This window comes from Vipera berus (genome assembly GCF_964194415.1).
Source record: "Vipera berus genome assembly, chromosome: 2".
Lineage (NCBI taxonomy): Eukaryota > Metazoa > Chordata > Lepidosauria > Squamata > Viperidae > Vipera > Vipera berus.
The window spans coordinates 188,638,031-188,654,667 of NC_138203.1; the positions used below are offsets into that span (position 1 = coordinate 188,638,031).

Sequence of the window (16,637 nt, forward strand, 5' to 3'; positions counted from 1 at the left end):
TAATATGACTAGAAATAATTCTATTTGCAATGCAATATTATATACTTCCACTGAGAAATAAACACCACTGAACAATGGATGTTACTCCCAAAAGAATATGGAAATTCAGCTTTACAACAGGAACCTATCAGAAGTTTAATTATATTCAGTAGGGTTTATTCCCAGATAAATGAGTATGGAACCAAAACATTAATACAGTAAGACTTCACTCAAGTGAGTCAATCTTATCTTTATAAATTTCTTAAGATTGGTGAGTTTATTCCAGCAGGCGTTGAGAACCATTGTGGAATAATTTTTATTCTACTGAAGTGGACCTGGTTAAACTCAAGATTTATATCCAGACTCAAGCACAGAATTAATTGGTGACTTTGGCTGTGAGAAATTGGATAACCCAACTAACTCATTGATTTGTTGTTGTGAATATGAAATGAGGGATGATCCCTTAAGAATTTTAAAGGAAAGGTGGAATATAATGAAATAAATAAATATTAGGTATTATATTGGATTGATTGGCATACTTCCCTGCTGCCTTGAAAGAGGCGGTGGTAAGGCCCCTCCTCAAGAAACCGGCACTGGACCCAGCTGTTTTAAACAACTTCCGTCCTGTCTCCAACCTTCGCTTCCTTGCGAAGGTCGTTGAGAGCGTGGTGGCACGACAGCTCCCTTTGAACCTGGAGGAAGCTGAATATCTAGATCCGTACCAATCGGGTTTCAGACCAGGGCACAGCACGGAGACGGCATTGGTCGCGCTGGTGAATGATCTCTGGCGGGCCCGAGATAGAGGTTATTCTTCTGTCCTGGTCCTATTAGATCTATCAGCGGCTTTTGATACCATCGACCATGGTATCTTACTGCGTCGTCTTGAGGGGCTGGGAGTGGGAGGCACCGTTCTGCGTTGGTTCTCCTCCTACCTCTCGGACCGTTCGCAGACGGTGTTGGCAGGAGGGCAGAGGTCAAGCCCTAGGCCTCTTAATTGTGGAGTGCCTCAGGGTTCGGTGCTCTCGCCCCTCCTGTTCAACATCTATATGAAGCCGCTGGGAGAGATCATCCGTAGCTTCGGGGTGAAATATCATCAATATGCTGATGATACCCAGCTATTCATCTCCACCCCGAACCAACCCAGTGATGCCCTCGATGTGATGTCCCGTTGTCTGGAAGCGGTACAGATTTGGATGGGAGAAAGCAGGCTTCGACTCAACCCGGCCAAGACTGAGTGGCTGTACATACCGTCATCTCGTTTAGTCCAAGAGGTTCCATCTCTGACTATAGGAGGAGAGATGTTACCTCCCATTGACAAAGCACGCAATCTGGGCGTCCTCCTAGATTCACGACTCAGTTTTGAAGATCACATTGGAACCGTGGCTAGGGGGGCATTTGCCCAGATTCGTCTTATATACCAATTGCGCCCCTTTTTGGACCGAGATGCCCTACGTACAGTCACCCACGCACTCGTTACCTCCCGTATTGATTACTGTAATGCTCTCTACATGGGGCTGCCCTTAAAGACCACCCGGAGGCTTCAGCTGGTGCAGAATGCGGCTGCACGGGTTGTGATGGGAGCTTCCCGATACTCCCATATTACACCCCTCCTGCGTGAGCTGCATTGGCTACCAGTTGCCCTCCGGGTGAGATTTAAGGTGCTGGTACTTACCTTTAAAGCCCTACATGGCTTAGGTCCGGGATACTTGCAGGACCATCTGCTGCCGGGAACAAATTCCCATCGTCCAGTACGCTCACACAGAGAAGGCCTCCTCAGGGTACCGTCAGCTAGGCAATGTCGGCTGGCGACCCCCAGGGGGAGGGCCTTCTCTGTGGGAGCACCAACCCTATGGAATCAGCTCCCCCCTGAGCTTCGGATAGCCCAAAACCTCCAATCCTTTCGCCGCGGCCTCAAAACACACCTGTTCCACCAAGCTGACCTAGACTGACAGGCATTTTAATTAATTTATATTTAGTATTTTTAATTCATTTTTAAATTCTCTAATTTTTTATTGCACTGATGTTCTCAATTTCATTTTATCTTGATTTATGCACTTATTATATGTTTTATTGTGAGCCGCCCTGAGTCCTTCAGGAGATAGGGCGGGATATAAATCCCATCAATAAATAAATAAATAATAATAATAATAATAATAATAATAATAATAATAATAATAATAATAATAATAATAATAATAATAATAATAATAATAATAATAATAATTTAATTTGTATACCGCCCTTCTCCCGAAGGACTCAGGGCGGTGAACAGGGTAATACATAATAAAAAACAGAATACAAAAATTAAAAAAGCCATTAAACCATTATGCCCATAAAATTACCGTAATACATATTAAAATTAAAACTATTTTGTTCCCCTTTAACTTTTTAGAAAAAATTCTAACAACAGTTAATGGCTGAAAATTTTTAGAGAAGTTGAAATATTTAATAAATGTCCATTTCAATGGCTTTTGAACATATTTTCTAAGTCCATCTTTCAGTAAAGGTGCTATTTTAATATAAGGTTTAAGAGTTCAGATCCCCTTGAAGTTCAAGAATAATTTTTTAGGATAATGATCTAAAGGTTAAGGACAATTATCTCAATGGTCATAAACTGCTTTTGACATTAGGTTTTTACTTAAAGCTTAGAAATTGTTCCTGTGGAGAAGAAAATATTAGTTGGATTCAGCCCCTAGAGAGAAAGTTAGAAAATTATTTACAGAAAGAATGATCAAAAGATAATTCTGGATGTTGACTTTTTCTTTACAGATGTTTTAGAAATGGAGTCGATAAAAAAGATTTACTGAGAAAAAAAGATGTAATACTGATGGATAAAATTATAAACTAAAATTGTTGATATAAAACCACAGACATGACTGATTAAACAAGTCTGCCCTAGACAAACTCATGCTGAGAGTTCATGTGTTGAATTACTGGCAAGAGTTCATACATTAAAATTAAATAAGAAGAACAAAGTTTCCTTAAAGGGACCGAGTTTATATCTTGTCTGTATTTTCACACAGACTAAAATTATTTGGATTGACTATATATGAGCTCATGCATGTACATACAACATACAAACCTGTACTCTTAAGTTATCTCTATTTAATTGTACAAATATGTTTCAACAGCTATTTTGGACCAATAAAAAAATCCAGTGGCTCAAGCAATCTGTTGCACTAATAATTTAGTCTTCCAACATTCCCCGAAATAGGGCAAAGCACCAAATAAAAAGATGGATATCAGTTCCAACATTTTAATTTCATGTTCTTCCTCCCACTGCTAGCAGCTTTATTTTGATTTACAGTGTGATTACTTTATCTGTTTTGCTCTTTCATTTGTTTAAAACTTGTAGATTTTAAATGTTATAATAAATTATGTTTATTTTCTCAGATTTTCCCAAAGATGTTATTGGAAAGAAGAAAATAGACTTTTTCCATGGATTTTACGCAATGCAAAGTCAAATTTTTAAGGTAAGAAAGCAATGATAAGAGGAAATGGAAATGAGACATAACAAAGAAAGTAATGAAGGACAAGCCATTTTTGCTTGAACACAATCATTCTTTTTAGTTATTGCATTCATCTTGCACTTGTTGCAAGCTTTTAAAATAGAATTCTAAGATATATATTTAAAATATGTAAATATTGTTCTCACTTGCCACTACACACTATTTAGAAGTTGATAATAATTACAAGTTTACAAACATTGTCTGCATTCAAAAGCTTTCATCAGAGAGCACAATGATTTTGAATCCTAAATTGCAAATAAGTGTGTCTACATTTAGTTCAACATTGATATGCACATCTTTTTATTGTACTAATTGTAATGGCAGACTGTATGAAGACGTTGAACATGATAATTCATGTTGAACTAAGTTTGTAAAGTTCCACTGTAGAGCTGGAGCTTTCTCCTTATTAAGAAAATTGACAGCTATATTTTGAAGACAGTTACTTTTGTTTGAATACAATATATTAATTGTGCGGCCAGGGCTCAGTGTTGTAACTATATATGGAAATAAAATGTGAAGGATATTTTAAAATTAACAATTTAAAGGACACAGATTAGGAAAGGTAAGGTAGGATGAAGTTGGGTTTATGGACAATCAGTCATGATTTACCTCAAAATTTTAAGGATTGTAGTGTTTTTCAAACATAAATAAATACATTTGAATTAAAGGCATTTTGCCTCTTTTTCCCCCATCTTGTAAGGTTCCAATTTATGTAGTCTAAATATGACATATTAAATACTACATACTATTTCCAAAGATAAGTAGGTTGTAATAAGGTAATAATAATAATTTATAAGGAGATATAATATGTACTTAGTATGTCAATTAAACTATTCTAAACCCATAATTTCAACCCTTATTTGTCAATCTATTCTGTAAACAATATATGTGATTGGTGTTGACAGACAAGAAAATTAATGGGTCCAGAATTTCTTATTTCAGAAGAAAATATATTTTTACATTTACTGTATGCAATGATGCAGAACGAATGAAGGATGAATGATTGTCAAATGTCTTATGAGTAGCTGAGGGTATGGAAACCTTGTGAAAAATTGAAACAAAAACAAAAAAACCCTTGTAACACTATTTCTCTTTATTCCTGGCTTCTCTATTGGACAATTCTTTCTTTGCAGAACAGCTTCTTAAAGAACATTTATAGCTGGTAACTGGTAGTGTAATGATTATAATGAAAATCATTACATAATCCCCCAAATGGAACAGTGTGTTTATCCACCAGGATTTCCTTCAGAATCCTATTTACAATAGGATTGGATGTTACTTTTGCTGATAAGAATAAAGTAAGCCGTTAAAAACCAAAGACGAAGAGGGGAAAATTGCAGCTACAAAGGCTAGATATCTTTGGAAAGTAGGCTGAATTGCTACTGAATAATACCAGTAGCTACCGGCCTGGTCTCTTTCCGTTCATTTCCTGTCTTGTTACCTGTGTCTCTCAACTCATTTTTATCCAGTGCTGTTTTGTTTTGTTCCTCCTTCCCAATGTTTCATCTTATTGTGTCTCCATTGTGTATTTTTATTTTTTGCAGTTTCTGCTAAAAGCAGAGTTAACAGTAGATAAGTGTGGTATTTTTGTGACCCCATACACAACCATTTTTGTTTTAAGAAAGAATGGCAAATGTCCAGATTGGGATCAATTAATTTTATAAATAGGGTTTTTACAGGCTATTATTTTAACCAGTAGTTATCAATTCAACTACATACAAATGTATTTCAAATTTAAATTTGCCTTTATTTGAGTGAATGTGACAAATTATGTTTATTTTTAGTAGAATTTAAAGTGACTGGAAATTATTTTGTCTTTAATAATGCTGTTAAACATGACCTTTGATAAATCATTATCATGTTGTTCATTAGTGAGTATGGTACTGCACAAACAACTTACATCTTCATTTAACCAATAGATGCTATTTGAGCAATGAATATAAGTTTAAAAAAGGTTGAAATGTTTATAAATTTAAGCATATATTTTAATTCTGTTCCCTGATCACTATGGGGTTAAAAGTGAATATATAAAATAGAGTAACATTAATTCCTTGTTGGGCTTTTGTTATTTGGAAAACTGCTTTAGAATGCCATTTTTCCCAAAATACCCTGATACAGCAAATGGGAAATATAGGAATCTAAATGGGGTGTGAAGAAACTATTATATAACATGGTTCATAAAGCATAATCGTGATGGTATCTTTCCAGCAATTGTATGTCCCTGTGTGGCTTTTAACTTGGCTTTTTCCCTTTCCCCCTTTTTTTTTTCTAGCAATGTCAATTCTATTCTCCTTGGAGTGAAGAAGTGGAGATCAATCCTATTTAAATAGATGAAAAAGTATTCTGGAAAGTTAAGGACCAATAGTGCTACTAGTAGGCAAGTTAAGAACCAATAGCCACGAGCCTGCTTGATAATTCATCCATACATTTTTCACCCTATAGATTAACATAAGTTTTTCGCATTTTGCTGAAAATTTGCTTTGGAGTCTAACTTTGATATAAGTAGACTAAATAAATGATCTATTTTCTCTTAGACTATTAAAATTTCAAAAGGTAAGCAAATAATTTGTACAAAGTTAATAATCTCTTGAGGATAACAATACTTACAGGTGGGAAAGTGACACAAGATCATTAAAAGACCCTTCAGGGACACTGGATATATCATTGCCATGAAGTGTTCTAGGAGAAGAAAAAGTAATATTATGTTTGAATATAGTTATGATACAAAAAGAGTTTAACTTAGCATTTAATACCTATTGGCTAAATAACTATTTAGTCCAAGAAAGATTTTATAAGGAAGCATTGCATCACATCGCATCGCAACGCATCACAATGCTACCGAGGTGCTTCAGACACGAGTGTGATGTCATTCAACCAGATGCGATGCAACCAAGGTGCCTCTGGGTTGAAAGGACATCACTGTTGTCCAGGGAACACCCAGTTGGGGGCTCCTTTCATGACCCCGGAAGGAGCTGGAGTGAAAGACAAGCACTCACTCCACCCCACGGCAGCACTTGGGTCTTGAACACAAGCTTGCTAACCTCCAACACAGCATCCTAATCACACAAGCCACTGTACTCCTAGCATTGCATAAAGATTGGAAAGAAAGGAAATAAAAGGGATAGTTTATTTATTTGTAGCTTTTGAATTTTTTGTGAGTGTCCCTTTCAGTCAATGTTAATGGAAATAGTTTGCCATTGCCTTGTCCTAGTTTCATACCTCAATTGGGACTGGAACGTACAGACACACAGATTCTATCCTAGCACCTTAATCAATAGACCAAACTGGCTCCCTTAATAAAGAGTACCACTGACTTTTTCAAAGAAAAAAAATGACCATAATTGGAATCTGAATAAGCTATTTAGAATAATTAGACAACAGGACAACAATTGTTTTGGAAATCATGATTGTGACAACATTCTGGAAAGTTATTCAATTCTTGATCTAGACAAATAGGAAACATTCTTTTTTTCTGAAGCAAATGTAATAGAGAAAATTGTTAGTGACACCATTTTGCTAATATCTACTAGTCTTTTTAATAAACGCAGTGCTATATAGATCAGAGTTTACCATATATATTGCTACTATGTTTTCCAGAATTTCTATTCAGCCAATTATCATCTTGCTGAATTGAATTTGCCCTAACCGATAGCTTGTGCAAATCCTGGCTTTAGGTCCTGAAAATGCTACTAAGTACAGTAAAAATTACAAAGTTCATTACTTTTTGACCATATCTTTTCCTATGTGCTTATGTGATTTTGGCTCTCTGGAGGAGATTAATTTTTAAAATTTGTATGTATTGTGTCTGTATAACAGCTGGATTCGAAAAAAAATGGCTCCTGAGGGTTTAGAATATAAACAATAGAATACACTAGTACCTTTCTTACTAATATTGTATTCGTTTCCTAATTGTTGAACTGCAAGTATGCTTTGTAATTTTTATGAAATATTAAAATAAATAGTAAAATCCTTGAAAAACTGAACTTTGGGAACTGAACTTGAACTACTGGAAAGGGAATCAAAAATTAATTTGCAAGACACTTTCACACACTGAATCACAGAGTTGTGTTTAATAGGGACATAGAAGCCATTTCATCATTTTTATAATTATGTATATTTTACATGTGTTTTCTGTAGTTATTTGTTACTCTCATATATTTTGGCGCATGGTTGAAAAACAAACAAACCCTAATCTATGACTGGAACAATCACCTTAAAACATGGTGTATAAAGATATTCTAAGAGAGATTAAGACTTCGAATTACTGAAACAAGGCATATGTCATGACACCGATTATTATGTTTGGTAGCCAGAGACATACTCTGATTGATAGGATAATTTTCCTATTTAATAGCAATAGGGAAAATTTCCCAGGAAGAAAAACAATTAGAGAAGGGGTTCATGCATAAAAGAGGTCTGTTAACTACACATCAAACCCAGACAGTTTCAAGCTATGTGTCCTTTCAAACAAAAAGGTGCAAAAACTTGGATACGCTTTTGCTGATTATTTCTAACTGAGGTTCTCTTGGGAATTCTGATAATAAATAAATGACAGTAACAGATTGCATGCTGTCGCTTGGAAACACTTCCTCACCCAGGAGAATTGATTTTTAATAACAACGTAGATGACATGTGGCAAGGGTTGTCGCTGACACTAGAATTTTGTAGACCATAATAAATCAAATGAAACTGGAGGCTTCCAAATACATACAACCCAGAAAGAGAGACTTTCATTCATGCTTCGTTTAGCTTTTGCACAGAAATATAAGAGTGGCATGTTATTTTTCTCTGAGCAAACACCTATTTCAATATATGATTAAGTAGATCTTCTAAATAAATAGAGGTAGCAAATGGATTTATAAAACTGATCTTCAGCATTACCCTGTTGCCTTTGAGAATAAAGTAATCTTGGTTTGCTCTGAACTTAAACAAAAAAATACATATGGATCGGTCACAAAATAAGAAAACCAATACTTCCTTGAAGTTCTTATATAATGGGGTAAAATGTATTGTGAAATTAACATCTGTGTACTATTTCAAACAGCACTATCAACTGGAAGATTATGTGCTATGTTCAGCTACAAACAAATTGGCTGCCACTTAACTACTCTTTTCTATATTATCCATACAGTATAAAAGGTAAAGGTAAAGGTTTCCCCGCACATGCGTGCTAGTCGTTTCCGATTCTAGGGGCTGGTGCTCATCTCTGTTTCAAAGCCAAAGAGCCAGTGCTTGTCCGAGGATGTCTCCATGGTCATGTGGCTGGCATGACTAGACACCGCTGTTACCTTCCCACCGTAGTGGTCCCTATTTTTCTACTTGCATTTTTACATGCTTTCGAACTGCTAGGTTGGCAGAAGCTGGGACGAGTAACAGGTGCTCACTCTGTTACGTGGCACTCGGGATTCGACCTGCCAAACTGCCGACCTTCTGATCGACAAGCTCAGCGTCCTAACCCACTGAGCCACTGTGTCCCTCCATACAGTATATATAGTTCTAAATATGCATACAACAGTGTTTAAAAGTTTGCGAATTCATTTTAATTTTTAGCATTTCTGCATAAGTATGAGGTAAAACATGATCTGTTCCTCATACAAGTCCTAAAAATAGATAAAGAAAACCCAATTAAAAATAAGTCAAAAATATGCTTGTTCATTTCGAGGAAAATGATCCAAAGCTCCATATTTGTATGTAGTAAAAATATGTAAGCCTACTGCTCTCAGTAACTGGTATGAAGCAATAACTGCAAATAAAGGTTGCAATTTAGTTGGACAGCAGTTACTACAATTGTTGGACAGGAATAACTACCAGTCAACATTTCTAATAATTGCTGATCAATCTTACACATCGGCTTGGAAGAATTTTAACTCATTCCTCTTTACAGAACAGCTTCAACTGAGGGATAATGGTGGATTTTCTCGTACGAACTGCCAGCTTCAGGTCCTTCCACAACAGGTCAGGACTTTGATTGGATGGTTCCAAAACATTAACTTTTTCTGCTTTAATCATGCTTTGGTTGTATGATTTCTATATTGTGGGTTCTTGTCTTGCTGCATGACCCACTACAATTCACAGACATGTACCTAACATACTCCTGTAGAAATTGCTGGTACAATTCAGAATTCATAGTCCCATTAATGTTGACAAGTTGTCCTGCTCCTCTCCCTTCATTCCAACTCCTTGCCCCATTTCTGGGCTTATCCCAAGAGAGAGAAAAGAAAAGAAAAGAAAAGAAAAGAAAAGAAAAGAAAAGAAAAGAAAAGAAAAGAAAAGAAAAGAAAAGAAAAGAAAAGAAAAGAAAAGAAAAGAAAAGAAAAGAAAAGAATAGTGTTGGATTTACGATTCAGTGCGCTCAGCTCATCACCTTTCCCTGAATTTGCTCAGCTGATTACAGTCTGCTTCTCCTCTTTTGGGGGAAGGACCTATCTTGGTGTCTTCTGCCCAATCCTTCCCCAAACACCCTGGCTTTGCCAAAGACAATTTCTCCTTCCTTCCCATCTTGGAGCTTTATCTCTCTGGAGTTTTGATTCTCTTCCTCTAGGTAAGCTACCCAGGGACTTTTCTTCTCCCTCTCTGACCAGGAACTTAAACACATTCACAATACAACACTCTCCAGTTTTAATCTCCAGTCATTCTGTTTTACACAGTCTTTTTTCTCTCCTAGTTTCCTCTACTTGTTTTCTCTCCTCTGTCTGTCTGTTTGTATCTCATTTTTAATGAGACTGGCAGTATTTCCCCAGCAACTGAGGAGGTGGGTGTCTCATCAGAGCTCTAGTCCTCAATACCTTTGTATGAATTTGGACCAATGGCAATGCTGTCTACCTTTCCCCACAACAGCCCTGGCTAGTAGCTATGTCAGCTCATCAGCCATTGTGATACCACAGCTGTACTTCACTAGAATGGTACTTCTCCCTTTTCTCTCACCATTTGTTATCTTACATCCGCACAACTGTAGTCATAACAGGCCACTGAAAACCATACATGACAGCCTAAAGTGTTAATTGTAATGGTATATGAGAATGATCTTAGGAGACTGGGTCCAGAGACTGTTGTGACCCCGGCCCCGGAGGGTGCTTTATCGTCGCATGCTGACTCGGAGGATGATATGGAGGAGGAGGAAGCTGACACGAGCAACATGCCGGAGGGGCCGACTCCCCTGGTGAGTCAGCAAGAACTGACTGTGGCTGATGTGCCTATGGACCCCAGCCAAACAGAGGAGGAAACAGAACAGCAAGCAGAGGCCGGCAGCAGTGAGGTGGAGCCCCTATTGGATGCACGAGAAAGACATAGGATACGTCATCAACAGCAGCAGCAACTATTGCAACGCCCCAAGAGGCGTGGCCGGGAGACGTAGGGCCACAACTTACAGAGTATAAAAGGGGTGTGGCTGCGCAGGAGAGGCGTGGTGACCAATTTGTTGGCATTTTGAGATTTGTAACGTGTCTGTCTGCATCTGGGCTTGGGAGCTGCTGGCCGACTGCCAAAGACTTTGGAGCATTGCCCGGTAAATTACAGAGGTGTTGTGTGATAAACACTGGGAAAGAGTTGGCTGTAAGGGGACCAGCTTCTGTGTGCTCAGCCTGCGTTTTGCTTCTGCTGGGCTTTTGAGCCTCTTTAAGGCTATTCATTGGGAGGGGATAGAACAGAGATTCTGCTTAGGGAGAACTCTGATAAAAGAAAATAGTCTGCAACTAGATTGTTAATGAGAGAAGAGGTTCAGAAGATATCCTCCCCAATTTCTCGAGATGCAAAGGAGATGGGGAGAATTATAGTTTCAGACTTGCACGTTTCTGTTAATATAGCCTTGCATGAAAATAGAATTAGTTTAGTGGTTCTATCTTGACACTAAACAAGGAGATATGATGATGAAACAAACATGGACTTCATCCTAAGTAATACTTAAGATTTTGCATAAAAAGTAAGTATGAATGAATCACTGGAAAGAATTATTAAATATCATTACATTCAATATTCTCCAAAGGAAACATTTGACAAAATGTCTACTATTTGACAAAAAATTTTTATAAAAAATTGAAAAATGAGAAAAGTATAAAAAGAAACAGAAGAGACCAAACTTGTCCTGAAACCTTGGATATGATTAAAAACACACAGAGTCGCAATTAGAATTTTAGCTCAAATTATGGAATTATACACCAAATCCAAGAATATGTCAAGGTGATTAATGAGCAAGTTACAATCGAGAAGCGTTCCTTCAAAAATATGCCTTAAGTCAAATAGGTTAGCCTATATTTTAACAGTAGCCTTTAAAAAAAAAGAATTCCAACAGGAAAAATCATCTTAAGGCATCAAATCACTCACAAAATGTTACCCTTCATCTGAACTCATATTTATAGGGTACTTTACATCTTGATACAAATAAAAAAGTGCAAATGATTGGAAATGGCTGCAATGCAGAGAATCAGGGGAAAGCTCCTATTCCTTAGACCTTTTGCTGTCACCTTTTAAAATTTAACTCCAGAACAGTGAATGAGCAATACTTACAATACTCGGAGAGATTTAAGGCCATTAAATGCATGAACTGGAATACATCGTAATCTATTGTAGCTTAGGATCCTAGGGGAATAAAAGACCGCAATTTATATTATTTTGCAACAAGTAACTGGAGCAGGAGCAGAGTAGAAAACATTAACATAGAACAATTAAATACTTACTATTTAATGCAACTTACTTTACAATAAATAATAATTAGAGCCTATGTCAGAATCACTGGGTACTTACAGAGTTGATAGCTGTGTCATATTACTGAAGGTGTAATTGGACAACATGCTGATACTATTGTTGCTCAAGTCACTGAAAAAAAATACACATAATATTCACTGATGCAATGAAAACAGAACTTTTCTTAAATTGAGAGCAAAACCAAAAAGCATAAACGAATTACTTCAAAGCAAATTATCAACTAATATTGTTATTGGGAATTATAATTACATTTAAAAAATATTACTTAAGATTTACCAATTACCCCAAGGCAAGCAGCTTTCAGGACAATTCATAAAAACACAAATAAAATCAGAAAGATTTATTTTAAAGAATTAAGAGGGGAGTTTAAAACATAATAAACATCAATATATTTGACAATCTAGAACCAACAAGGCATAAAACCAAAAACAATGGTAGACAAGAAGTAAGAATTGTGAGGAGTGGATACTTCACAAACTGTTCCAGGGAAGGTATTAAACAATAGAGATGCTACTTATGCTTGCAAGTAAATAATCACTGTGCCTTGTTGTACAAACTCCTTGTATTTAAAGTAGACTTCTATTAATTAAGTTTGCAATAAATTCCCTCTTGATTTTGATTATATAAAGACACAAAAAGAATTTTATGAAGGAAATGCTCTCTATTAAAGCTGGCACACTGACTTGAGCTTGGTAGGGTAACCTACTAGCTATAAAATAATAAAATACTGCCATATAAAACATTTTAAGTTAATAAAATAAATGCATTAGTACTAAACTCCTATTGACATTCATGAAATCATTTAAAGAATTTTCTTATTTTTGTAAAATTTAAGCCTAAATTGGAATTTAAGATATACCCAATAAACATATGACTAAACAAAATAATATATATTTGTATAAGACACAATACTGAATAGTAGAAGTAAGCAAGATCTACCAATGATTGTTTCTAGTAAAATTGAAGTGTCATACTTTCTTCTTAGGTGTGATAAATTGGAATATAAGAAATACCCAATAAACATATGACTAAACAAAATAATATATATTTGTATAAGGCACAACATTGAACAGTAGAAGTAAGCAAGATCTACCAATGATTGTTTCTACTAAAATTGTGATGTCATGCTTGCTTTCTTCTTAGGTGTGATAAATAGAGGATTGGTCCAAAAAATATGAATTGTATTCAAAAGTCTCAAAATAGTAATTTACTGATGATCTCTTTTAAAAGTTTGTGTGTGTGTGTCTTTGTGTGTGTGTTTGCGTGTACATTGTATTTCCAGAAAAAATAAATTTCACAATATAAACAATGTTTTTGTGTTTCCTCAATGTACGAAGGTATCTGCCAATCCCCCTTCATGGATTACTGCCTTGTCGTGGCGAAGGGGCTTGCATAATTCAATGAACCTATGAGCTATGCCGTGCAGGGCCACCCAAGATGGAAAGGTCATAGCAGAGAGTTCTGACAAAACGTGATCCACTGAAGAAGGAAATGGCAACCCACTCCAGTATCTTTGCCATGAAAACCCTATGGACAGTACCAAAAGGCAAAACGATATGACGCTGGAAGATGAGCCCTCAGGTCGGAAGGCATCCAATATGCTACTGGGGAAGGCAGAGGGCTAGTACTAGTAGCGCCAGAAAGAATGAAACGACTGGGCCAAAGCCGAAAGGACGCTCAGCTGTGGATGTGTCTAGTGGTGAAAGGAAAGTCTGATGCTGTAAAGATTTTTTCTTCATAGGAATCTGGAATGTAAGATCCATGAATCAAGGAAAGCTGGACGTGGTCAAACAAGAGATGACAAGACTGAACATCGACATCTTAAGTATCAGTGAACTAAAATGGACAGAATCCCTCAGAAGAAATGGAGTAGCCTTCATAGTCAATAAAAGAGTAGGAAAAGCAACACTGGGATACAATCCTCAAAATGACAGAATGATCTCAATTCGAATCCAAGGCAAACCATTCAATATCACAGTAGTCCAAGTCTATGCCCCAACCACCAGTGCTGAAGAGGATGAAATTGACCGGTTCTATGAAGCCCTACAGCACCTTATAGAACTAACACCAAAAATGATGTCCTTATCATTATGGGGGATTGGGATGCTAAAGTAGGAAGCCAAAAGATAACCGGAATAACAGGCAAGTTTGGCCTTGGAGTACAAAATGAAGCAGGGCACAGGCTGCTAGAATTTTGTCAAGAGAATACGATGGTCATAGCAAAAACTCTTTTCCAACAACCCAAGAGACGGCTCTACACATGGACATCACCAGACGGTCAACACAGAAATCAGATTGACTATATGCTCTGCAGCCAAAAATGGAGAAGCTCTATACAGTCAGTAAAAACAAGACCAGGAGCTGACTGTGGCTCAGACCATGAGCTTCTCATTGCAAAGTTTAGGCTTAAACTGAAGAAAGTAGGGAAAAGCACTACGCCACTCAGGTATGAATTAAATCATATCCCTGTTGAATATACAGTAGAGGTTACAAATAGATTTAAGGAATTAGATCTGATAGACAGAGTGCCTGAAGAACTATGGACAGAGGTTCGCAACATTGTACAACAGGTAGCAACCAAAACCATCCCAAAGAAAAAGAAATGCAAGAAAGCAAAATGGCTGTCTGAGGAAGCTTTGCAAATAGCTAAGGAAAGGAGGGAAGCGAAAGGCAAAGGAGAAAAAGAAAGATACACCCAATTGAATGCAGAATTCCAGAGAATAGCTAGAAGAGATAAGAATGTCTTCTTAAATGAACAGTGCAAAGAAATAGAAGAAAACAATAGAATAGGGAGGACCAGAGATCTTTTCAAGAAAATTGGAGAGATAAAGGGAACGTTTCATGCAAAAATGGGCATGATAAAGGACCAAAATGGCAGGGACCGAACAGAGGCAGACGAGATTAAGAAGAGGTGGCAAAATTACACAGAAGAACTATACAAGAATGAGCTTAACGTCCCTGATAATCACAATGAGGTGGTCACTGACCTCGAGCCAGACATCCTAGAATGTGAAGTGAAGTGGGCCTTACAAAAGCTGAGCAACAACAAAGCTAGTGGAGGTGACAGTATTCCAGCTGAGCTATTCAAAATCTTAAAAGACGATGCAGTAAAAGTGCTACTCAATTTGCCAGCAAATTTGGAAAACTCAACAGTGGCCACAGGATTGGAAAAGATCAGTTTACATTCCAATTCCAAAGAAGGGCAGTGCCAAAGAATGTTCAAACTATCGCACCATTGCACTCATTTCTCATGCTAGTAAAGTTATGCTTAAAATCCTACAAGCTAGACTCCAGCAGTATGTGGATCAAGAACTACCAGAAGTACAGGCAGGATTCCGAAGAGGCAGAGGAACTAGTGATCAAATTGCCAACATACGCTGGATCATGGAGAAAGCTAGAGAGTTCCAGAAAAACATCTACTTCTGTTTCATTGACTATGCTAAAGCCTTTGATTGTGTGGATCATAACAAACTGTGGCAAGTTCTTAAAGAGATGGGCGTACCAGACCATCTTATTTGTCTCTTGAGAAACCTATATGTGGGCCAAGAAGCAACAGTGAGAACTGGGCACGGAACCACTGATTGGTTCAAAATTGGGAAAGGAGTCCGGCAAGGCTGTATACTGTCGCCCTGCCTATTTAACTTATATGCAGAGCACATCATGAGAAAGGCAGGGCTAGATGAATCAAAAATTGGAATTAAGATTGCCGGAAGAAATATCAACAACCTAATATATGCAGATGATACCACTCTAATGGCAGAAAGTGAAGAAGAACTAAAGAGGCTCTTGTTGCGGGTGAAGAAGGAGAGTGCAAAACTTGGGTTGAAACTTAACATTAAGAAAACCAAGATCATGGCATCCGGCCCTCTCAATTCCTGGCAAATAGATGGGGAAGAAATGGAGGTAGTGACAGATTTTATTTTCCTGGGCTCCAAGATCACTGCAGATGGGGACTGTAGCCAAGAAATTAAAAGACGCTTGCTCCTCGGGAGGAAAGCCATGGCAAATCTAGACAGCACACTAAAAAGCAGAGACATTACCCTGTCAACAAAAGTGCGTATAGTCAAGGCTATGGTCTTCCCAGTTGCAATGTATGGCAGTGAAAGCTGGACCATAAGAAAGGCTGAGCGCCAAAGAATTGAGGCCTTTGAACTGTGGTGCTGGAGAAGACTCCTGCGAGTCCCTTGGACTGCAAGGCGATCAAACCGGTCAGTCCTAGAGGAGATCAACCCTGACTGCTCTTTAGAAGGCCAGATTCTGAAGCTAAAACTCAAATACTTTGGCCACCTAATGAGAAGGAAGGACTCACTGGAGAAGAGCCTAATGCTGGGAAAGATTGAGGGCAATAGAAGAAGGGGACGACAGAGAATGAGATGGCTGGATGGAGTCACTGAAGCAGTAGGTGTGAGCTTAAATGGACTCCAGAAGATGGTAGAGGACAGGAAGGCC

At 37.5% G+C, this 16,637-nt stretch overlaps 1 protein-coding gene across 1 annotated transcript in view; it reads right to left on the minus strand.

The window, feature by feature from the left end:
- The window catches only part of SLIT3 (slit guidance ligand 3), a gene marked incomplete at its 3' end in the record, with an annotated part of 569,754 nt that overhangs the window by 88,289 nt on the left and 464,828 nt on the right, over window positions 1-16,637 (minus strand). Inside the window, exons 22-24 of the mRNA XM_081320704.1 lie at window positions 12,228-12,299; window positions 11,991-12,062; window positions 6,096-6,167 (exon numbers count right to left, since the gene is read on the minus strand). Coding sequence (XP_081176830.1) covers window positions 6,096-6,167; window positions 11,991-12,062; window positions 12,228-12,299 — 216 coding nt within the window. The remainder of the gene's footprint in view (window positions 1-6,095; window positions 6,168-11,990; window positions 12,063-12,227; window positions 12,300-16,637) is intronic.